The 24,228-nt window shown below is 34.5% G+C and overlaps 2 protein-coding genes across 2 annotated transcripts; one reads left to right on the top strand and one right to left on the bottom strand.

The window, feature by feature from the left end:
• The first annotated feature begins 21 nt into the window (after positions 1 to 21).
• idua (alpha-L-iduronidase) lies at positions 22 to 14,331 on the top strand. Its single transcript, XM_073840322.1, has 14 exons — positions 22 to 382; positions 2,328 to 2,468; positions 4,296 to 4,378; positions 4,553 to 4,660; positions 4,799 to 4,894; positions 6,005 to 6,207; positions 7,467 to 7,646; positions 7,839 to 8,055; positions 9,213 to 9,422; positions 9,574 to 9,695; positions 10,426 to 10,551; positions 11,849 to 11,925; positions 13,285 to 13,385; positions 13,466 to 14,331. The coding sequence occupies exons 1-14, from the start codon at positions 216 to 218 to the stop codon at positions 13,564 to 13,566; spliced, it is 1,932 nt and encodes a 643-aa protein (XP_073696423.1). The 5' UTR covers positions 22 to 215; the 3' UTR covers positions 13,567 to 14,331.
• A 4,053-nt stretch (positions 14,332 to 18,384) lies between these two features.
• kcnv2b (potassium channel, subfamily V, member 2b) lies at positions 18,385 to 22,106 on the bottom strand. The gene is made up of 2 exons (XM_073841277.1): positions 20,750 to 22,106; positions 18,385 to 18,904 (listed from the first exon to the last, which is right to left on the bottom strand). The coding sequence occupies exons 1-2, from the start codon at positions 22,049 to 22,051 to the stop codon at positions 18,632 to 18,634; spliced, it is 1,575 nt and encodes a 524-aa protein (XP_073697378.1). The 5' UTR covers positions 22,052 to 22,106; the 3' UTR covers positions 18,385 to 18,631.
• Positions 22,107 to 24,228: the final 2,122 nt, after the last annotated feature.

Raw genomic sequence — 24,228 nt, 5'->3', positions numbered from 1 at the left:
CAAGTCGCCATTTAATGACATCAGTGCACCAACTTCACTGAGTCGCGCGGATGGAAGTCCGTACTTTTTATGAGCACAGAAGTTGGGGAAAATGTGTTTTAATGTCACCGAATACGATTTCGGGAACTCGAATTATTAGATAATAATCTGTGAAGTTGTGAAGTGAAATTTGTAAATTATCGTGAGCGCGAGTGTTTATAAGTGACCTCAGCAGCATGTATAGATGTAAACATAACATTAGTTCATTCACATGGACAGTATTTCTCTCAGTCCTAATGATTAAACAGCAGCAGTCTGTTACAGCTTCATCTGTGGAGGTTCAAGTGAATGTTGACAAGCCACAACGAAGCTTGAAGCACTTTTGGAGAAGCACTGGATTCTGGTAGGTAAAACTGTTGTAAACGACCCTCTTAGACATAATACCAAGGTACAGCCACTATCAAATGATATTATTGCAAAAAGTACCATGGTTATACCATTGTTATTTGATACGTACGATGTTAGTATCATTTCAATATTGGAAGTGCATGTAAATACCATGGTTTTACCTTCTGATATAAAAACTGTATCATGGTACTGGCACACTTCACAGTATAGTATATAAACACTACCGTTCAAAAGTTTGGGGTCAGTAAGACTTGTAATAGTCTTTAAAGAAGTCTCATCAAGGCTGCATTTGTTTGATTAAAAATACAGAAAAAACAGTACTATTGCAAAATGTTTTTTACAATATAAAATATATTTTTTTTATTTTAACATACTTTAAAATAGAATTTATTCCTGTGATGAAAAGCTGAATTTTTATCAGCTGTTACTCCAGTCTTAGGTGTCACACGATCCTTCAGAAATCATTCTAATATGCTGATTTATTATTAGAATGATCAGTGTTGGATAATATCAACAGTTACGCTGCCAAAAAATGTTTGGAACCTGTGATTTTTTTTTTCCAGGATTCTTTCATGAATAACAAGTTTAAAAAGTACAGTGTTTATTCAAAATATAAATATAACAGTGTAAATTATTTATTATTTAATTTTAATAAACTTTTAATTATTATCTTAATACATCCTTGGTGAATAAAAGTATTAATTTCTTAAAAAAATAAATAAAATGTACTGACCCCAAACTTTTGAACGGTAGTGTATATAGATAGATAGATAGATAGATAGATAGATAGATAGAGTGGTGTGAAAAAGTGTTGACCCCCTTCCTGATTTTTTTTTTTTTGCATGTTTGTCACACTTTAATGTTTCAGATCATCAAACAAATTTAAATATTAATCAAAGATAACACAAGTAAACACAACATGCAGTTTTTAAATGATTTTTTTATGAAGGGAAAACAAAATCCAAACCCACATGGCCCTGTGTGAAAAAGTGTTTAACGAAAACCGCTACTGAGCAAAAAGAACATAAAGGCTCGTCTCAGTTTTGCCAGAAAACATCTTGATGATCCCCAAGAATTTTGGGAAAATACTCTGTGGACTGACGAGACGAAAGTCCCAATACACCAACAGTAAAATATAGTGGTGGCATTGTGATGTTCTGGGGCTGTTTTGCTGCTTCTGGACCTGGAAGACTTGCTGTGATAAATGGAACCATGAATTCTGCTGTCTACCAAAAAATCCTGAAGGACAATGTCCGGCCATCTGTTCATGACCTTAAGCTGAAGCGAACTTGGGTTCTGCAGCAGGACAATGATCCAAAACACACCAGCAAATCCACCTCTGAATGGCTGAAGAAAAACAAAATGAAGACTTTGCAGTGGCCTAGTCAAAGTCCTGACCTGAATCCTATTGAGATGCTCTGGCATGATCTTAAAAAGGCAGTTCATGCTCAAACCCTCTAATGTGGCTGAATTACAACAACTCTGCCAAGATGAGTGGGCCAAAATTCCTGCACAGCGCTGTAACAGACTCATTGCAAGTTATCGCAAAAGCTTGATTGCAGTTGTTGCTGCTAAGGATGGCCCAACCAGTTAAGTTTAGGGGGCAAACACTTTTTCACACAGGGCCATGTGGGTTTGGATTTTGTTTTCCCTTCATAATAAAAAAACTTCATTCAAAAACTGCATTTTGTACTTGTGTTATCATTCATTAATATTTAAATTAGTTTGATGATCTGAAACATTAAAGTGTGACAAACATGCAAAAAAAAATAAAAAATCAAGAAGGGGGCCACTTTTTCACACCACTATATATATATATGTCATACGTATGCCGTACTATAGTAAATGGTTACAAAATAGTAGTCCTATAGTACATGGTTAAACTTTGTTACCTTATCAAGAAAAAGCGTACAGTTGACTTTTTTTTCTCTTTTTTGCAGCCCTCCACAGCCACACACTGATGCACACGTATATGATCTCAGTCCAGACCAGCAGATGAATTTGGCTTTGATCGGCTCTGTGCCGCACAGTGGAATCCAGCAGGTACGGATACACTGGATGCTGGAGCTGATGTCTGCAAGGTTAGTTATATTATATCACCAGAGTCAGCCTTTCTCTTCTTCTGTTTGAATTACTATGAAAAATGAAAATATATAATATACTTTGCATTTGTTAACATCAAGATTGATATTAATATGCACATGCATCTCCCTTTCCTTTTTTTTCTTTGATTGTGGTTTGATCTTGCAAGTAAACAGTGTTATTTTTGTATGATATTATTTCCAAGAGCACGTGTTGCATTTATTGTTTAAAGTTGATCAGGTTTTTAAATATTTTTCATAGAAGTCTCTGATGCTCACAAAAAGACAGTAAAACAGTAATATTCTAAATATATAAATCTAAATATATTTTAAAATGTTATTTATATCTGTGATGCATAGATGAATTTTCAGCATCATCACTCCAGTCTTTAGTGTCACATGATTCTTCAGAAATCATTCTAACATGCAGATATTAATATGCATATGCATACAGTATATCTGTTTAAAAATGTGTGATTGTTGTGACCTTGCAAGTAAGCAGTGCAATTATCATAAGACTGTTTTCTTAGTAACCTTCAAGTTTCGTAATATCTAGACTTAATATTATATACATCTCTGATATTGTCTGCTGATTTTTCATGCTTGACTTTTACACTTACTATTTCCACGTAAGCTATAGTTTATGCATAATGCACAAAATGCAAATATTATGCATATGCATAATGCATAGAATCTTAATGCTGTAAAAACGTTTAAGTGTCATATAACTGTTTTTTTCTGTTGACATATTGTTTATTAGGCCTCATTTTTCGATTTTCTGTTTGCGCATTAACAAATCATCTTTAATTAAATGCATTATTTATATATACAATTGAAGTCAAAAGTTTACATACACCTTGCAGAATCTGCACAATGGTAATTGTTGTACCCAAATAAAAGGGATCATACAAAATGTATGTTATTTTTTTATTTATTACTGACCTGAATAATATATTTCACATAAAACACATCAAAATATAGTCCAAAAGAGAAAATAGTAGTTAGGTTTATAAAAATGACCCTGTTCAAATGTTTACATACACTTGATTCTTAATACTATGTTGTTACCTGAATAATTCACAATAATTTAGTGGTAGTTGTTCATGAGTCCCTTGTTTGTCCTGAACAGTTAAACTGCCTGCTGTTCTTTAGAAAAGTCCTTCACGTCCCACAAATTCTTTGGTTTTTCAACATTTTTGTGTATTTATACCCTTTCCAACAATGACTGTATGATTTTGAGACCCATCTTTTCACACTGAAAAAGGGGGTTGAAAACTTTTGAACGGAATGAAGATGTGTACACTTTTCTTATTTTGCCTAAATATCATTTTTTTTTTTTTTAGTACTGCACTTCAGAAGTTTCAGAAGATACTTACATGTTTCCCATAAGACAAAATAAGTAAAATTTACCCTGATCTTCAAATTCAAAAAGTTTTCACCCCCCGCTTTTAATGCATGGTTTTTCCTTCTGAAGCATCAGTGAGCATTTAAAACTTCTGTAATAGTTGCATGTCCTTCAGTTGTTCTCAGTGTAAAAAGATGCATCTCAAAATATCACAGTCATTGTTGGAAAGGGTTCAAATACACAAAAATGCTGAAAAACCAACAAACCTGTCTTGTGGGACCAGAAGGATTTTTCTGAAGAACAGCGGGCAATTTAACTGTTCAGGACAAACAAGGGACTCATGAACAACTATCACTAAACAAGTAAAATTTTGACTTCAACTATATGTCTCTCATATTGTCTGCTGGTTGCTCATGCTTCACTGTTACGCTTTCTAGATGTAGTGCACTGTAGTACTAAGATTTTGTCTGAATTTTGTGTAGAGTTTACAGTGGAGAATATCACTACAACTTCACTTACTTGGACCAGTTGATTGACCTTCTCTGGCAGAATGGACTGCAGCCAGGTATGTAATGCAACAGGCACAGGTCACACACTAAGCATGAGATTTCAAAAGTTGTTATTCAAATGTTATTTGATCTTAATTATACAGCAAAATCCAAATTTGAATGCTAATGTAATGTAGATGTAGGGTATTGCCACTAGGGTTAATTTAACCCAAATTGGCATTGTGTCATAGGCTTTGAATTGATGGGCAGTGTGTCCAACACCTTCAGCAACTTTGAGGACAAAAGACAAGTTACTGAATGGAAGAATTTGGTCTATTTGATCGCCAAAAGATACATATGTGAGTATGAGACTGCAGTCGTAATGTCTTAGATGGTGATAGATCATGAATCACCTCTTGTGGGGTTTAGTAGGCCAGATCTTTAAAAGCTTCAAAAGTTCTGTCTGTATTTGTTCCTGTTGTTTTATATGTGTACAGGGAAATACGGCCTCGGCTTTGTCTCCAAGTGGAACTTTGAAACGTGGAATGAGCCGAACAACCACGACTTTGACAACGTCACTGTGTCAGTCCAAGGTACAGTCTGAGCCAAAACCCATCAATCTTTCTTAATCAGTTGGATTTGGTGGTCTCAAATAATCCAGCACCACCAAGAGCTCAAAGTTGATCTTACAGTATGTTTCTGCTTAGAAGTCTTGATCCAAATGAACTAGAAACAAAAGTTCTAGATTATTGGATCATGCTGAATTAATCTCACTCATATTTTTCCTATATGTTTTCTTATATTTTTATTTTAGTTTTGATATTTTAAGCAGCATTTTTTATTAGTGTTCTGTTCTGACAGACATGCATTTTGCACTGCATTGCATTCTTGTTTTTTAAACATCCTGCCATAAGTGCTGTATTTTTAAGAAGCCATCTCAAGTTAATAATAGTACAAGTTGTCTAACTTTTGAAAACTTGTCTTGAGACCCCATGGGACTGTGACATGTGGGTACCATAACCTCAGGCCCTGTAATTGTAACTTCTTTTTTATGTTTATATGTTAAATAGAAGTCTGCAATTTAATGGAGCTATGCAGAGGGGAGATAATAAAGTAGACATATGTAATTCATTTGCACCAAACTGAACCAGGGTTCATGTTTATGTCTGTATAATGGTAAACACATGTATATGAAGATTTGTGAAGTTTGCATTTATTTGATCAAAAATACAGTTAAACAGTAATATTGTAAAATATGGTGCAATTAAAAAAAAGGTCTATTTGAATATATTTTAATTATTAAAATGTAATATATTCCTTTTATGGCAAAGCTAGATTTTTAAATGATCAATTTTATTATCAGTGTTAATAACTGATACATGTTTTAGAAATACATTAAAAAGAATAGCATTGATTTGAAATAAAAATATTTAGCAAAATTCTATTACTGCCCAGTATAACATTCTATAATGTCTTACTGTTATTTTTAATTAGTTTAATGCATTCTTGATGAATAAACATTTATTTCTTTACAAAAATAGCAGAAAAACATGTTGTAATAACTGCTTGTCTCTCTGTAAAAATGTTGTCTTTTGTAAATCAGCGTTGCTGGCAAATGACATTTTCGTGGTGTGGACAAAACAAGAGTATCTGACAACCACATAGAAGCTCTACTGAGGGCAATTCAAATTTTCTGTCTCCAGGGTTTCTGAACTATTATGATGCCTGCTCTGAGGGCCTTCGTGCGGCAAGTCCTCTCTTGAAGTTCGGAGGTCCAGGAGATTCCTGTCATTCTCCGCCTCGCTCGCCGTACTGCTGGGAGATGCTGCAGCACTGTTACAACGGCACAAACTACTTCACTGGAGAGACAGGCGTACGGCTAGACTACATCGCCCTACATAAGAAGGTGCATGAGGGTTGTAGTCCAAATAAAATATTACTGGTAATAAAATGCAAATATATGGTGTGTAATTGAGTTCTGATCTAGATGGAATGAAAACAATTAGAAAGGTAATTGTGCTTTTTTCCCTGAAATTGCAAATTTATATTTTGCAATTTTGTCTTTATGTTTCACAATTCTCACGTTTATATTTTGTAATTTTGAGTTTATATCTCACAATTCTAAGTTTATGTCTCGCATTTGAGTTTATATTTTGCAATTTTGAGTTTATATCTCACAATTCTTTTTATATCTTACAATTTTGAGTTTATATCTCACAATTCTTAGTTTATATCTTAGTTTAAATTTACATCTTGCAACTATTTGTATTGTGTTGTATTGTATTTTGAAATTTTGAGTTTATATCTCACAATTCTAAGTTTATACCTTGCAATTGAGTTTATATTTTGCCATTTTCTAATTTATATTTCACAATTCTGTTTATATTTTGTAATTATTTCTTTTTCTCAGAATTCTGAGTTTATATCTCACAATTCCAAGTTTATATATTGCAATTGAGTTTATATTTTGCCATTTTTAATTTATATTTTTAATTTCACAATTCTTAGTTTATATTTCGTAATTCTTACTTTTTCTCAGAACTCTGAGTTTATCTCACAATTGAGTTTATATTTAGCAATTTTGAGTTTTTATCTTACAATTCCAAGTTTATATTTCATTTTTTTTCTCTGAGTTTTAATTCTGAGTTTATATCTCAGTCCTAAGTTAATATTTTGTAATTCTTACTTTTTCTCAGAGTTCTAAATTTAAATCTAACCATTCTAAATTTACATCTTTCAATTCCGACTTTATATGTAAGTTCAAATGTAAGTTTATATCTCGCAATTGAGATTATATCTCAAATCTGGATTTATGTTTCGTAATTCAACGTTTTATTTTCAATTCAAATTTATATCACAATTAGAGATCTTATCATTTGTAATTCTGCATTTATATCTCAATTCTGTCAATATCTTGCAGTTCTGACTCTTTTCTAATAATTCTAAATTTTGATCTTGCAATTATGTGTTTATATCTCACAAAAAGGCAGAGAATGTGAAATATAAACTTAGAATTGCAGGGGGAAAAATGTGACAAAAGAATTGTGAGATAAAAATCGCAGTTACCTTTTTAATTTTTTTTATTGCATGGCGGAAACAAGCTAACACATAAATAAATGAAAAATAATTTTTCATTATTGAAGTTTGTATGTATTTGTTTTTTAGGGAGGTGGCAGCTCGTTACCCATCCTACAACAGGAAGTGGCGACTGTGCGGGAGATACAGCAGCGGTTTCCACAGTTTCGTTCTCTGCCGATCTACAACGACGAGGCAGATCCGCTTGTTGGCTGGAACAAACCGCTCACCTGGAGAGCAGATGTCACCTATGCAGCCATGGTGGTTAAGGTAGACAGTTGTGTGTTTCTTTGTTCTCATTCTAAGATCTCTTTTCATCAGCTGTGATTTTTGTGATTAGTGGAACATAGTGAAATATGATTTTTCATTTTTAAATGAATTGCATTCCTTAATAATATATTAAAGCTTGTTAATTTAGTGAATCAGATATATTTGTTCTTTCGTGTCTCTGGTGTGCTGTAGGTCATCTCACAGCATCAGAACTTGCTCATCGCTGACCAGAACAGTACCATCAACTACACTCTGCTTAGCAATGACAATGCTTTCCTTAGTTACCACCCGCACCAGTTTACCCAGCGCACTCTCACCGCTCGATTCCAGATCAACAACACAAACCCTCCGCATGTGCAGTTATTACGGAAACCAATCCTGACTGTGATGGGCCTGCTGGCATTGTTAGGTAATGAAAGTTATACCAACTTTGAAGTTATAAACAACTATTAAATATATTTAGATACATGTTTTTTGTTATGTTAAATTGTTATACAAGAAAAATGCATACATTGATTAAGACAACAATACAAGAACATTAATACAAAATTGTTACCCGATATGTATAACATCAATTAGAACTTTTATATCTGTTTATATCTGACAGTTTGTCTTGCAATTTTGTTTATATCTCACAATTTTTAGTTTTTATCTCGCAGTTGAGGGTGTCTTACAATTGAATTTATATTTCTCAATTTTGCGTTTTTTTTCTCAGTTAATATCTTGCAGTTCTGTTTATATTTTATATTTTTTAACATCAGTCCTAAATACAAAATTCCTTATTTTTGCCAATGTTTTATATTTGCCCACCTTTTAACTGCAGACACCTTTCCATTGCTTAAACACATTTAATTTGAGTAAAAATCTGAGTGCTAAGGTTTGATGTATTTGATGCTGAAACTTTGAATTACTTTTTCATAGAAATGTGTGTATTATATTCAATACGATTCAATATTATCTTAAAAAAAATACAATCATTTATGTAATAACATATTTATTTTTGTTTTTGTTTTTTAAGACAAATGGACTTAATTTTTGAATTACTTGTTAATATAAATGTATATTGTGATAATTTGATGAAAATCTCAAAATATATTTAATACATTTGAATGTTATATCTAATGAAAAATTAATAAAATAGTTATATAAAATAATTATTATATTGTTACATGTTGCTATTTTATTGTTTTGTTTTATGTATTATTAATTTCTGAATCAATTACCTTTCCATAAAGATGTATATTGTGATATACTTTACTGACCAAAATTTGATATTGAATGCAACTCAATTTTATATTTAATAAAATAAATAAAATAGTTTATGTAATTTTTATATAAAATATTTCATTTTTTTATCAGAAATCCCAGTATTTCATATAATATTATATTTAATAAAATATAGGTATCTCATTTAACCTTCCACTATATCACATAGTGTACAATTGTTGGGACTTGTTGTTGATTATGCATTTCTTGCATCTTTGTAAGGACAAAAACCAGCACTGAAGATAAATAAGAGTACACAGTGGTACTTACGGGAGTTCTAATATTCTCATATTCATTTAGGTGAGACTCAGGTGCAGGCTGAGGTGCTGACTGACGGCTCAGAAGTGAATTCATCAATGGGTGTGCTGGCCACCATTCACGTCCCTCAGGTGCCATACACGGCCGATACCTGGCAGACCACCGTCCTGCTGTATAACAGCAGAGATAACCAGACCTCCTCCACCGCTGACAGCATCACTCTGCGCCTCACTGGAATACCTCAGCGAAAGGGTCAGTAACTACACACAAGCATCTTATACAAAACTACACTTGGAATGAATAAATAGAAAGGAATGAAAATATGTTTCTTTTCATATAGCAGTTATATCTGCTTAAATTGAATATACTTGTATTTACAATTATATCCTCTCTGTGTTTGTAGGTCTGATGTATGTAACACACTATATGGATAATAATGTGACAAACCCATTTAAACTGTGGGAGAACATGGGCAGTCCTGACTATCCCACTGCACAACAGTTCACACAGTTACGGAGCCAAGAGGTTCAACACACACATGCACACTGCTTAATAATATAATTTATATATGTGACCCTGGACCACAAAACCAGTCTTAAGTCGCTGGGGTATATTTGTAGCAATAGCCAAAAATACATGGTATGGGTCAAAATTATTGATTTTCCTTTTCCTAAAATCATTAGGAAATTATGTAAAGATCATGTTCCATGAAGATTTTTTGTAAAATACCTACTGTAAATTTATCAATATGTAATTTTTGATTAGTTATATGCATTGTTAAGAACTTCATTTGGAAAACTTTAAAGGTGATTTCCTCACTATTTAGATTTTTTTGCTCCCTCAGATTTCAGATTTTCAAATAGATGTATCTCGGCCAAATATTGTCCTATCCTAACAAACCATACATCAGTAGTAAGCTTATTTATTCAGCTTTCATATGATGTATACATCTCAGTTTTGTAAAATTTAACCTTATGACTGGTTTTGTGGTCCCGGGTCACATATTTTTTCCCCCTTCAAATTCACTTTTAGTAATGTTAGTTCTTGCACCCAGAACAGTCATAATGTAGTTTTTCATGAGTTTTAAATGGCCTGTTTTTGCTACTATACTATACCTTTAAGACTTTTCTTTGTTTCTCAAATGGGTGTTCCTTTATTAATGAGCTCACAAGTTGTTTTTAAATTGAGTAAATATCTACAAAATAACTAGAATTTTTTTTTTCATCTTATGACGTCTTTGATGTTTATGCCATAGGATCCACAGACTGATGGGCCTCTGCCTGTCCCATCTGATGGCTCTCTGATGCTGAAGGCAACACTTCCTGTCCCCTCAGTGCTACTTGTACACATATGTGCTCAGTCTAAGGAAATGCCCAGCCAGGTTAGTAGTAATATGACATATCAATAACATAACAACCGTCTTATTTAGGATGAATGTGGCACCAAAGGTTACACTGCCAGTCAGAGGTTTAGACATTCATGACTGAATTTATGTTTCTCAGCATCTTAAAAACCTTTAAAAGGCTGATGCTTAAATGCTTAAAAAGATAGTTTACTCAAAGATTAGCTGAAAATGTATTCACCCCCAGGCCATCCAAGATGTAAATGAGTTTGTTTCTTCATCAGAACAGATTTGGAAAAATGTAGCATTACATCACTTGCTCAGCAGTAGATCCTTTGCAGTGAATGGGTGCCGTTAGAATGAGAGTCCAAACAGCTGATAAAAACATCACAATAATCCACAAGTAATCAAAAACACTCCAGTCCATCAATTAATGTCTTGTGAAAACTGCATTTGTAAAAAACAAATCCATAATTGACACATTTTTAAGTTCAGACTGTTGCTTTCGGCTAAAATATGAGTCCTCTATTATTATATTTTCTCCAGTGCAAAAGTTGCCTCACCTGAATCAGGAAAGAAATATGCATAGATCAAGCACTGTTTACAAGCAAAACAGTCTAGACAAATATGTCTGTGGATTTTGATATGAGCGAACAACAGAGTGTAAACTTTTCCACTGGAGGAAGCATTATGAACTAGTATTTTGGCCAGGAGCGATGGTTTAAAGTTAAAAGGTCTTAATGATGGATTTGTTTCTTACAAACACACAGCTTTTCACTTCACAGGATGTTAACTGATGGATTGGAGTGGTGTGGATTACTTGTGAATTATTGAGATGTTTTTATCAGCTGTTTGGACTTTCATTCTGACCGCACCCATTTACTGCAAGCAAGTGATGTAATGCTGAATTTCTTCAAATCTGTTCAGATGAAGAAACAAGCGCAAGTACATTTTCAGGTAATATTCATTTTTGGGTCAACTATTCCTATAAAAAATTAGTTATGAAGACAAAACTAAATTGTATTGATGCATGAAGTTCTTTTTAAAATTTAAAATCAATTGTTTAGCATACGTGTGAACTACTGTTTAAAAGCATCCAAGCATGAACCTCATGAAGCTTAGTAAAGCATTGTTTTTTTAGAGTTTGGACACAGCCCTTGAGTTCAGTATCAGTCATAATGTGTGGAAAATTCATGTCCGCTGCTGTTTGTGTCTGTGCATGAAATTAATTTGTGAGTGTGATTGCAAAACTTCTGCATTCCAGGTGCAAGTCATTCTTTGGAAACATTGAGAAACTGTGTGGTTTGGTTTTAATATCGCAGTTATCATTCCGCAGGTAAATGGGGTGCGTTTCATCACCATCACCAAAGGACAGGTTCTGATCATTTGGAAGGATCACTGCGTGGGCACAAAGTAAGACCTACTTAAAGGAGTAGTTCACTTCCAGAACAAAAATTTACAGATAATGTTTCTTGAGGATAACATTTTAGGATTTTTAGCCCAAATAATGGACTTCTATGGTGCCCCGAGTTTGAACTTTCAAAATGCAGTTTAAATGCTGCTTCTAAGGGCTCTAAATGATCCCAGCAGAGGAAGAAGGATGTAGCAAACGATCAGTTATTTTCTAAAAAAAAAAAAAAAAAAAAAAATGTATATACTTTTTAACCTCAAATTCTTGTCTAGCTCTGCATGAACGCTGTGTACAGTATTCCGGTTCATGGCAGTCAGGGTATGTTGAAAAACTCCCATCTTATTTTCTCCTCTAACTTCAAAATCATTTGATCTGTTTTACCTTTTTTGTAAAGGGCAATTGACCTTTGAGATGGGAGATTTTCAACATACCCTAACTGTCATGAACCGGAATACAGGGTTTACACAGAGCTAGACAAGATGAGCGTTTGAGGTTAAAAAATAAACAAATTGTAAATTTTTTTAGAAAATAACTCATCGTTTCGCTAGATAAGACCCTTCTTTATCAGCTGGGATCATTTAGAGCCCTTTGAAGCTGCATTTACACTGCATTTTGGAAGTTCGAACTCGGGGGCACCATAAAAGTCTATTATATTGAGAGAAATCCTAAAATGTTTTCCTCAAAATACAATTGAAAAGGGGGTTAGTACATTATCTGTAATTTTTTTGTTCTGGAAATGAACTGTTCCTTTAAAGGGATAGTTCACATAAAAATGAAAATTCTGTCATTAATTACACACCCTTGTGTCGTTCCAAACCTATAAGACCATCATTCATCTTCAGAGCACAAATGAAGATGTTTTTGGTGAAATCCAAGAGCTTTCTGACTCTCCATAGACAGCAATGTAACTGAAATGCTCCTAGGCCCAGAAAGTTAATAAGGATATTGGACAAATAGTCATACAAATAATTAATGTGACATCAGTAAATGAAAATGGTGGACGACGTTGACTTGGAGGAGAAGATTTGTTAACTAAAGTCGTTGTTTTTGTTTTCTTTGCACACAAAATGTATTCTCATTGCTTTGGAAAATTACAGTTGAACCACTGATATCATATGTCCTTACTACATTTATAGGCTTGGAAACATTTCAGTTGTGAAGCTCTCAGATTTCATCAAAAATATCTTAATTTGTGTATCAAAGATGAACGAATTATAATCTTAGGGGTTTGGAACAACATGAGGGCGAGTAATTGATGACAGAATTTTCATTTTTGGGTGAACTATCCCTTTTAAATATAGATATTAAAGAAATGAGTTGTTCATTCAAGAGTTCTAAACATAACAAAAATGTATTTTTAGGTGTATAAAAACATATGAAGTGGAATTTTCCAAAGATAAGACAACTTTCCAGAGGATTAACCACAGAGACACTATTTTCACATACTACACTTATTCTCCAGGTATTATTTTGGTTACATTCAAGATATATATCTTCAAGCACTGATGTATATATTGACCTTGTTGTATTTTCTCTCCACAGAGAGTCTGGAGGTGAACGGTTATTATAGAGTGAGAGCCGTGGATTACTGGGGAAGAAATGGAGAATATTCAATCGCTGAGCAATATTCAGAGAACCGGTAGTCTTGATTAGACAGACTTCTGAGTTTCCACACACAATATAATTCACTTTGTATCTAATTTACATCAAAAACACTTACCTAAACAGAATCAGACTGGTCCAAACACACTTAATTTAGTTTTGTACGCAATTTAGGACTGTTTATCTGATGCCGCAACAATTTACCTTGAAAACACAATGGTTTAAGTCTAAGCAGCTCCTGTTTGCCATATTTGTATTCAATATGCATACAAGATACACAGGTATATTTTATCTAAGATTAAAAAAAATCGATTGAATGGACTGTGTTTTTGCAGTATTTCCTTGTATTAAATATTTTTAAACTGAAAAAAGAAAATTGTATTAAATTCTGATGTCAGACTTTGAACTATCTGGACAAATGATTTTTAAATATGAAAAATGACACATAAATAGGGATTAACAGTTTATTAATAAATATTGGTGTGGATGTTTACCAAAGTGGAACTCTGATCCAGTGTGTATTTAACATTACACTGCATGGTTTACTTCTGCATCATGTTATAATCACAGGTTCTTCAGTGAAAGAACAAACAGTGTCAGATCAGAGGAGATTTATACACATATATTTGCTTGTATTCAGATATTATTTCACAAAATGAGCCATCAGTCTTACTTGATCTATTATAGAAAACAGTGAAAGGTGTGAAAAGCAAAACCAAAGTGCCAGAATACAAGCATCATTCTTTATCCAGGCAGGTAACAAGATCTTTACAATATAAATGATACAGGCATCATTTTGGGCAGCTCACTTCAAGATTGTGTCCTCGTTAGCTGTTGGATGAAAACATTTCGAGTCAGTATGACCAAATTGATCAATCTGCAGAACAATCAGAATATTTAAATATCAAGGGAAAAAAGAAAAGAATAACATACCTTCTGCTAGCTGTTTAGCAATGCGTTCCTGCTCCTCTCGCACCTTCTTCTCCTCCTCTTCTATTCTCCTCTCCTCCTCTGCAATTGGCTTCAGATTATCTGAAGAATAAAGAAAAAGCTTTTAACTAAAATGCATAAACATTTTAAACAGATTCAGCAGCATTTCTTTGGTTTTTCAGCATTTGTGTATTTGAACCCTTTCCAACAATGACTGTATGATTTTGAGATTCATCTTTTCCCACTGTGGACAACTGAGGGACTCATATGCAACTATTACAGAAGGTTCAAACACTCAATTCAAATGTATTAAGAGCCAGGGGTGTAAACTTTTGAACAGAATGAAGATGTGTACATTTCTTATTTAGCCAAAACATATTTTTTCATTTAGTTCTGCCTTTCAGAAGCTACTTACATGTTTTCCAGAAGACAAAATAAGTAAAATTACCCTGATCTTCAAAATGGTTTCGTACCCCAGCTCTTAATGCATAGCGTTTCCTTCTGAAGCGTCAGTGAGCGTTTGAACCTTCTGTAATAGTTGCATAAAGTTGTCCTTGATGAATCTCAAAATCACAAAAAAACTGAAAAACCAAAGAATCCTCAAGGATTTTTTTTTTTAATGAACAGCAGGCAGGACAAACAAGGGACTCATGAACAACTATCACTAAACAATAAACCAAACAAAAAACACAGCTGTGGATCGTTCAGGTAACAACACAGTATTAAGGATCAAGTGTATGTAAACTGAACAGAGTTATAAATCTATTATTTTATAAACTATTATTTTCTCTTGTGGACTATATGTAAAAAAAAATCGTATTTAGGTCAGTACTAAATAAAACATAACATGCATTTTGATCCCTCTTATTTTATGTTAAATAATTAACATTTTCTGCAAGGTGTACGTGTTTTGTAATCGCAATTCTGAGTTTCTCTCAATTCAGAGAAAAATTGCCTTTTTACTTTTAAATCCAGTGGTATATAAGTATATAGTATGTAAATCGTTGTATTAACATGTCCAAAGAATGTCATTTCAACACTAGTCACAGTGTTTCAGATCAACTTGCTGGTTCTTACCATATCTGCGCTTTCCGTAAATAATGCCAAAGAGCAATGCAGACCACCTGGCTGTCTGAAAGACAAAATAAATCACATTACTATCTAAAAGTACGTTTTATAAACAGATAATTAAGAAAACATCATGACTTTCAGCATGCAGGCCATGTCAACACATCACCGTCCGCTCTGACTTTTAACAGAAACGCGACGGAATCACAGTCCACACGCCTTTCTTCGTTTAAAACAAGTCATAAACATCCAGAAGAATGGATTTGTGAATACAAACCTTAATCAGCGGCGACACTTGCACTGGAGGAGCCATTTCCTTGGAGTTCAAGACCGCTCTCAGTCTGCAGAGGTCAGAGAAGCGCAAGAACACAACGCGAAGAAGTGACGCTTATGAGCGCGATGACGTCACACCGCCTCCTACAGGCCAGGCGGTCATCATCCATTTGGAAAAGGAGGTTTGTCATTCCTTTCGATTATTTATTCATAAATAATGTAATATATTATAAATATACGTGTACCTAAGGTTCCTCGCAGCCAAGGTTTTTTCTTTGTTTATGATACAAAACAGCTTGGGGAGTTTTTTTGTCAGATAGGGTCATTCTGAAGAAGGATAGACATGTATACTGCCCTCCAAAGGCAAAGCACAGTAACTACACATTTGGTCATAATTGAGTTATGGCTTAAAATGGACTTTGTGACAACTGTTTTGTCTTGTGGCATAGTCTTCTGGTTCAGTTTTGTCCCATTTCAGAGAAACGAGTGTCAACATGCTGGCGTAAAAATTTTAAGGCCATTTTTCTCACTTTCAGTGTTGGCGTAGTTACTGCACTTTACCTTTGGAGGGCAGTATAGTGATGAAAGCCAAAATATTAAATGTCATTGATGAATATTTACTAAATATTTACGATTTTGTAGGGGGTCAAAATGGCAATTTTCACAGGGGGTTAAAAATTGCTTCAAAAAGATGGCAGGATCATAATGTTATTTTTACACAGAGATTGGTTGGTCTGTTAGTCAAATCTGTTGACTTTACCCATCTTTGTTGCATTATGTGCCAATAGTGACCATTCAAAAATGTGGAAACAGCAATTTTTCTTCAAAGTTTGCAAGTCTGTAACTTAAGACGTATTAAAGATACAGTGCCTTGCGAAAGTATTCATACCCCTTCATTTTTTTTCACATTTTATGTTGCTGCCTTATGTTAAACTACTTTAAATTACTTTTTCCCCACATCAATCTACAATCCTTACTCCATAATGGCAAAGCAAAAAAAAAAATAGATTTTTAACATTTGTGCAAATTTATTAAAAATGAAAAGATCCTGTTGCATAAGTATTCATACCCTTTTCTGGGACACTCGAAATTTAGCTCAGGAGCATTCATATTGCTTCCTGGTGTTACTACGCTTCAAGTGGAGTTAAACTGTGGCAAATTCATTTGAACCTCTCAGAAAAGGTCTAACAGCTGAAAATGCATATCAGAGCAAAAACCAAGTCCTGAGGTCAAGATAACTCCCTGCAGAGCTCAGTGACAGACTTACGTTAAGGCGATGATCTAGGGAAGAGTTCTGCAAGCTGCATTGAAGGTTCACAGAAGCATTATCCATAAAGGAAAAGACGATTGGAACAGCTAGGACTCTAGAAAGTGTCTGCTAGCCCCCATCCAAGCTGACAGAGCTTGAGAGATGAAAAGGTGAGGCAAAGAAATGCAGATAATTGCCAAATGCAGATGTGCAAAGCTTGTCACATCATACCCAAAAAGACTTGAGGCTGTAAAAGGTGCTTCAACTATGTACTGAGTTGAGGGTATGAATACTTATGCAATGTACTTATTTCAGTGTCTTATTTTTTTTTTTAAATTGTAAAATTTGCAAACCTGGTTTTTGCTTTGTCATTATTATGGTGTATGGAGTGTAAACTGATGTGGGGAAAAACTGATTTAAAGCAGTTTAACATAATGCTGCAACAAAAGAAAATGTGAAAAAAAGAAAGGGGTGTGAATACTTTTGCAAGGCACTGTATCCAAATGCCCTTTTAAAAATGTGGTCTTAAAAAACTTTCCTTTTGGTAACTTCATTTTTAAGTCCCTATGTTGTTTGGTTTCAGAGATATTGACATTTTAATATGGCTCCAGGAGTAAATCGTTAAATCGTACACATTTTCAGTGGTCAAAAAGCAAATGTGGGTCACTTAGCAAAAATATTCTAGGCCTACTTCATTTCTTTAAAGAGGAATGTCACAGAGATATGGGGATCTCAATGAGGCTCCAGTATTAAAGTTGTCCTTATGTATTTAGATATTGAGATATCTAAAAGGGCATCTTCAATATGTCTTGAGTTACAGGCATGCAAACTTTGGGGGAAAAAACTTGAAAAGTGCTTTTACCTATTTTTGAATGGTCACCATTGGCACATAATTCAACAAAGATTGCTAATGTCAATTTATTTTACTAACAGACTTACCAATCTCTGTGGAAAAATAAAATAATGATACTGCCATCTTTCTGAAGTCATTTTAACCCTTGTAATTTGGCTCTAAATCTCATCCATGACATTTAATGTTTTGGCTTTCATCACTATACATGTCTATCTTTCTATCTTTAATATTGGCAAATAAATGGAATCTCTGGTTGAGTTGACACGAAATGACCCAAGGAGGATATTTGGAAGTTAAATACAGTGTTAATTCAGTTAATTGGATACGTCATGGGAACTCTGTCAAGTAGATTCATCTTCTATTTTGGTTGCCAGTCAGGTCAAGTTCAAAAGACCAGGTTAGGTAGAGCGTCAACAGTCAAGATAATGCAGGTTAGCATCAGTGTAGAAAATAAAACATGATATCCAAACATTAAAATGCACTTTAATGCTGCAGTATAACTTTATTGTCAAAGTTGTGTTCATGCCATGAAAGCTAAACATTTAATAATGCAGAAGGAACAGGAGATGAGGAATAACAGACTGTAAGTATGTCCCACTTGATCATTTAAATCAGTGTTAGTTATTACTTGTGTTTTCAAATTTCATTTGGCACTTTCGGATAAGAGGCTTTTTATAAAACGATCTCATTCAGACAAGATTCAGCACATCTTAACAAATCGATTTCACTAGTTCTATGAAACATCAGTGTCATTAGTTTCAATGCAGCCACACTCTTTGAGTTTCTTCTTGGCTCTAAGGATGAAGTTAACCTTTCCTCTGTTCTTCATGTTGGAAGTGTATTCGTGAGACTTCAGTTTGGTGTAGTAATCTGAGAACTTATTGAAGAGGATGGAAATGGGAAGGCCATTCAGAATTATCCCAAAGGAAATGCAACCAAAGGCAAATATCCGCCCTAAGAGAGTCTCCGGATACATGTCACCATAGCCTACAGTAGAGATGCTAACCTGGAAAGAGAAAAAAATTGGTAAACTGATGAAAATGATAATGTTGTCAACATTTACCCAACTTCATGTGTCATTTCTAAACCCTTATTACACGGCTCTTTGGAATGCTTGATTCTGATTGGTCAGTTGAGACATTTGCAGGTTCGTTCTTTTCAAATAATCACCGCTCCAAAGTAATAACGCATAGCCGGTACTACTTGTATGTTTAAAATCCCTACGAGCCAACAAAGATTACCGTTTGGCGCCATCTTGTGACAAACACTGGACAACCACAATTAACAATGGAAAATTTCGACATTAATCTATTTAAATTGTCTTACTAACGTACATAGTTTGAAGGTTAGTCACGTGGTACTATATCGTTTCGCGGAAGGATAAAAATGTTAATTTAAAACAAATATGCCAATAAAAGGTTTCAGATTCATATTCATGTCCAGTTTTTTTCCTTATGTGGCAAGTAGCCGTGTAATAAGCGGGATAATGTACAGGCAGCCGGTAGTTATCGCAGAAATAAGCCCCTTCAGTGTGATACAAGACGGTTGTGGCTAGAAGGGATACGTCTACGACCGGAAACTAACAATGAAATTAATTTTTCTACCTATTAGATTGTGTTTTTTTAACGTCTACACCTACCCCAACCCTAAACTGATCACACTGTCGGGGCTTATTTCTGCGATAACTACCGGCTGCCTGTACATTATCCCTTACATATGAGTTTCTTTCTTACAAAGAAAACCAAAGGAGAAGTTTAGCAAATTAAAGTGAATGTGGACCATGAGTGATAAATCTCCAAAAAAGAGCACAAAACACCTTTCAAACTTCATAAAAGTAGGTAACTTTTCACTATTTTCAAGTCTGAAAACATATAATAGCTTTGTGTGAGAAACTGTTACAAAAAAATCACTGAAACTCTAGTTTGATAAATATGTCACTTTCAATGTTTTGGAAAAGAGCAGCTTGAACACTGTGTTATACAGAGTGCAACAGTGGCCATTTACCCATTTTTAGCAGACTTGTAAATATTTTTCCCATTAATTCTTTAAAAGTCTTTGCTAAGGAGTTATAAGCCATGAACCAAACAAAACAAAAACTTAACTGAAAACATAGTATAGTTTTGTAAAGTTAAAGAGTAAAGTTTTTGAACAGTAAGCTTTTAAATGTTTTTTTTTTTTTTTCAAGAAGTCTCTTCTGAGCACCAAGCCTGCATTTCTTTGATCCAAAGTACAGCAAAAACTTTTAAATTTTAACTTTTGTAATTTATTTCGGTGATCAAAGCTAAATTTTCAGCATCATTTCTCCAGTCTTCAGTGTCACATGATTCTTTAGGAATCATTCTAATATGCTGACTTGCTGTACAAGAAACATTTATTATTATTATTATCATCATTATTTAAAACTGTGGGGGACCTCAAAAAGGGACGAACCCATCTGGGACCTGATTATTTGTTCAGTGGCTGTTGGTCAGATCAGAGGTGTTGTCGGTGAACTATATGTTTTGCTGCTTGATATTGCAAATTGGTGTGTCTTACCATATTATTTTAATGTATTATCTTATAAGCACACTGGTTTGTACCGCAGATTGTTATTCTTCTGGTTATTACTCTATAGCGGCTAATGAACCGGAAGTCTCACTCATAGACTTACTTCCGCTTTGAAAGATAGAGAAGATGAATGGGATTTTACTTCCACAACCTGACTGTTGCATTCTATAAATATCTCCTTATGTGTTTTCCATAGAAGAAGAAAGTAATACTGGTTTTGAAAGACACGAGGGTGAGTAATTCAACTATATTCATTATTGGCTATATCCTATCTGCATGATTAATAGAAATAATGTTTACTTACAGATGCCCACCACCAAGAATGTGGAATGCTGATGAATTTGGTTTGAGGGACATCATGTTCGACAGTATAAACCATGGCGGAGAATGTGAAGATCCCCATGGCAATGAAGAGGAAGAGACATCCCACCTGCTGGTAGCACTGCCTCAATGTGAAGCCAAACGCTCTGAGCCCCGTCGAATGACGTGCCAGTTTCAAGACCCGGAAAATACGCATGAGACGCATAATTCTTAACACTTGTCCCACCTTGCTCACCTGACCGACAGTCTCTATATCAGCGGTTTGTTTCCCAGGATTGAAGGTTTCAAAGCTTTCAAGCACTAATTGGAGAAACTGCGGTAGGATGGCCATGAGGTCAACTGCGTTCATCATGCTCTTAACGAAGCAACCAATATCTGGGGTTGAAACTAGACGCAGAAGATACTCTGTGGTGAAGAAGATTATGCATAGGGTCTCTACGAACTCTCCATATGTCTTTCCACTGAACTCATTAGTAGATGCCATTTTCTCCATTTCTTCTACCGTAGTCAGAGTCATCGTAACAAGCGACACCAGCACAAACATACTCGAGGCGACCGCCATTAGTTTGGCCGGTACGGAGGAGAACGGCTTCTCCATGAAGTTCCAAAGCGAGCGTCTCGCCTTGCCAAGGAACATTTCGTTGAACGCCTCCTCGTTGTCTTCGATTTCCACCTCGGCCTCCAGTTCCTTCTCAACCTTGAGCTGTTCGCACAACTCATCGTGCTTCTCCTCAAGAAGGATCCGACAGCACCGTTGCGAGTATTTGATCCGAACGCCCCAATAATTGATCTCCTCCAAGAAGTTCCTCGGACAAAGCTCGTCTTTGATCCACAGCACGCCTGTTCGGTAAAAATTGAAGATGCTGTTGAAGACATCTGGATCTCGGTCAAAGAAATACTCGTTGTCCTTTACCACATAGTCGTCGCAGAGGTTCAGCTTCATGTTGTGGTCCGTATAGGTGGCCAGACGCCCAATTCTGCTTTGTGGGTATCTTGCTGCCATCTTGTAGGTGATGCGGTAGGACTTTCCACCAACGTTGAGGTTGAGCGTGCAGTTCCTGCTGGGTGATGCGCTTGTGAACCACATTGTTGGTTCCCCATGCTTCTCAATCGCCTCATCTTCACCAAAGATGTCATAGATACCCGTATTTAGTTCGCCAGATGAGTTCCAGTGTTTCAACAAACACTGTTTAGCGAACGGAACGGCGTCGTCTGTTGATTCAGAGGTTGCTAGTTTGCAGTTGGGAAAAAGGCTCTGTCTCCTGTTTCTCTTTAAGTTGAACATCCTTGCAGTCCTCAGCTATCCTCCTCAAGGAGGATAGCTAGCGTACCCCGCACCTGTAAACCTCAAAGCTCTACTGAGGTTAAATCTACCCTATTTAAGTATAAAGAGGCAAGCAGGAGGCAACGCCAGAGTTCTAATGCCCTCGATAAGGAGCTAACAGTTTAACTTAAATGCCATTATCCTTTAAGCTTTTGCTTGATAGTGACATCTGCTTGGAGTTCTTTGAAATGGCCTGCTTGTTGTGTCAATGAATGAATGCTCTTACCAAGTTACGAATGAGTTTAAGACCCCCTTCAACTCTCTAATGCTTATTCATAAACGCTAAACTACAATCCTAAAAATGAAGGTTCCAAAACGATGTTTTTGCAATAATGCCATGAAATACCATTTTTGGTTCCCCAAAGAACCTTTTTGAAGCATTTTGAAGAACATTTATAAAATCTAAAGAACCTTTGTCGACTATAAAGAACCTTTTCTGCATTTAAAAGGTTCCATGGATGTTTAAGGTTCTTTGTGGAACCATCAATGCCATTAAAGAACCTTTATTTTTAAGAGTGTAGAGGATTTTTAGCCACAGTAGTTAGAAATGGACGCCATATTCACTAGAGGATAATTATAGTAACATGTAAACAAGCAGCTAAACAGACTTAGTGGACGTGAAGGAATTCTTGAATGAAAGGCATTTTCTATCTCTATATATAGTTTGGAATAATAAGAATTTATGTTTTTGAAAAAAGTCTCACCGAAGCTGCATTAATTTACGTAAACAGTAAAAATAGTAATATTGTGAAATATTATTACAATATATTTTTTTTTTATTTGAATGTATTTTAAAATATAATTTCTTCCTGTGATGTAAAGCTACATTTTCAGCATCATTACTCCAGTCTTCAGAGTAACATGATCCTTTGAAAATCAGTTACAGCCATTATTAATAATTTAGCACCACTAATAATTGATGAAGTCAATATGTTTATATATATAAACATATCATATATATATATTTCTTTGAATAATGTATGCAGTGTTTATCTGCCTTTAAAACTAATTCAAATGGACATGAATCTAGCTTTGTAAACAATGGAAAGAGCAAGACAGATAATGCCAGGCAAAGTCACTTAAGGTAACCAGGACACTAAAACCTTTCGAGTTACATTGCCATCTCATGAGAAAACACATGCAACGTGAAGATTTGGTATGAATTAATACTATGTGAATCCTATCGAACATGGGATCTTTAGAAGAAAATTAACCATGATGGTTTAACCTCACTCCTAAATTCATACAAATTAGCCAGCAATTCACCAAAATTGTAACAAATTTCCTAGAAAGTGTGTTGTTAGGTTTAGTTACTTAGGTATTTATTCCTGTTTACTTTGTTGGTGGTATTTTGCCACATGCTTCTTAAAATGCTATGAGGTTTATGACGACTTCTCTTTACAATTATCTAACGTTCTTTGAAAAATTAAAAAAGAATGAAAGGATAAACATCAATTTATAGCTTGTGTTAAGATATTTGCCATCATCTGTATCCATTAGCCTCTTTTAGATGATCAGTTCTTCAGAAATGAACCATGTCCACTTCTCTATTTTATTTTAAATTAATTTAATTTAATTTAATTTAACTTTAGCTCAGTGACTCATAGACTCTTACAGGCTTAAATTAATCTGATTAAGCAATAATTTAGGGAGACAATGGGCAAGTTTTTTATCTTAGAGGGGCAGATGCTGCCACCGTCTGTCACTGTGGTCAGTTTGTGACAACAAGACCCCCACAATGGTGGCGTTTTATTTACAGTTCATATGTGACACTGGACCACAAAACCAGTCTTAAGTATTATTATTATTTGTAGCAACAGCCAAAAAAACATTGCATTGGTCAAAATGATCGATTTGTCTTTTATGCCAAAAATCATAAGGATATTAAATAAAGATCATGAAATATATCATGAAAATATTTTATAAATGTCCTATCATAAATATATCAAAACTTAATTTTTAATTAGTAATATGCATTGCTAAAAACTTCATTTGGACAACTTTAAAGGTTTTTCCTCAATATTTATATATTTTTTTTAAATAGTTGTAGCTCATCTTATTATTGTCCATACATCAATGGAAAGCTTATTTAGTTATTATTTATTCATCTCAACCTTATGACTGATTTTGTGGTCCAG

Source organism: Garra rufa, chromosome 5 (assembly GCF_049309525.1).
Source record: "Garra rufa chromosome 5, GarRuf1.0, whole genome shotgun sequence".
Lineage (NCBI taxonomy): Eukaryota > Metazoa > Chordata > Actinopteri > Cypriniformes > Cyprinidae > Garra > Garra rufa.
Note: the sequence above shows the minus strand (reverse complement) of the source record. Positions and strands in the feature narration are given on the sequence as shown.

Coding starts and splice junctions, on each gene's coding strand:
- idua (XM_073840322.1), top strand. CDS start 216: ATGTATAGATGTAAACATAACATTAGTTCATTCACATGGACAGTATTT. Junction 7,647..7,838: donor ATGCAGCCATGGTGGTTAAG/GTAGACAGTTGT, acceptor GGTGTGCTGTAG/GTCATCTCACAGCATCAGAA. Junction 9,423..9,573: donor TGGAATACCTCAGCGAAAGG/GTCAGTAACTAC, acceptor CTGTGTTTGTAG/GTCTGATGTATGTAACACAC.
- kcnv2b (XM_073841277.1), bottom strand. CDS start 22,051: ATGTTCAACTTAAAGAGAAACAGGAGACAGAGCCTTTTTCCCAACTGC. Junction 18,905..20,749: donor ATTCTTGGTGGTGGGCATCT/GTAAGTAAACAT, acceptor TTCTCTTTCCAG/GTTAGCATCTCTACTGTAGG.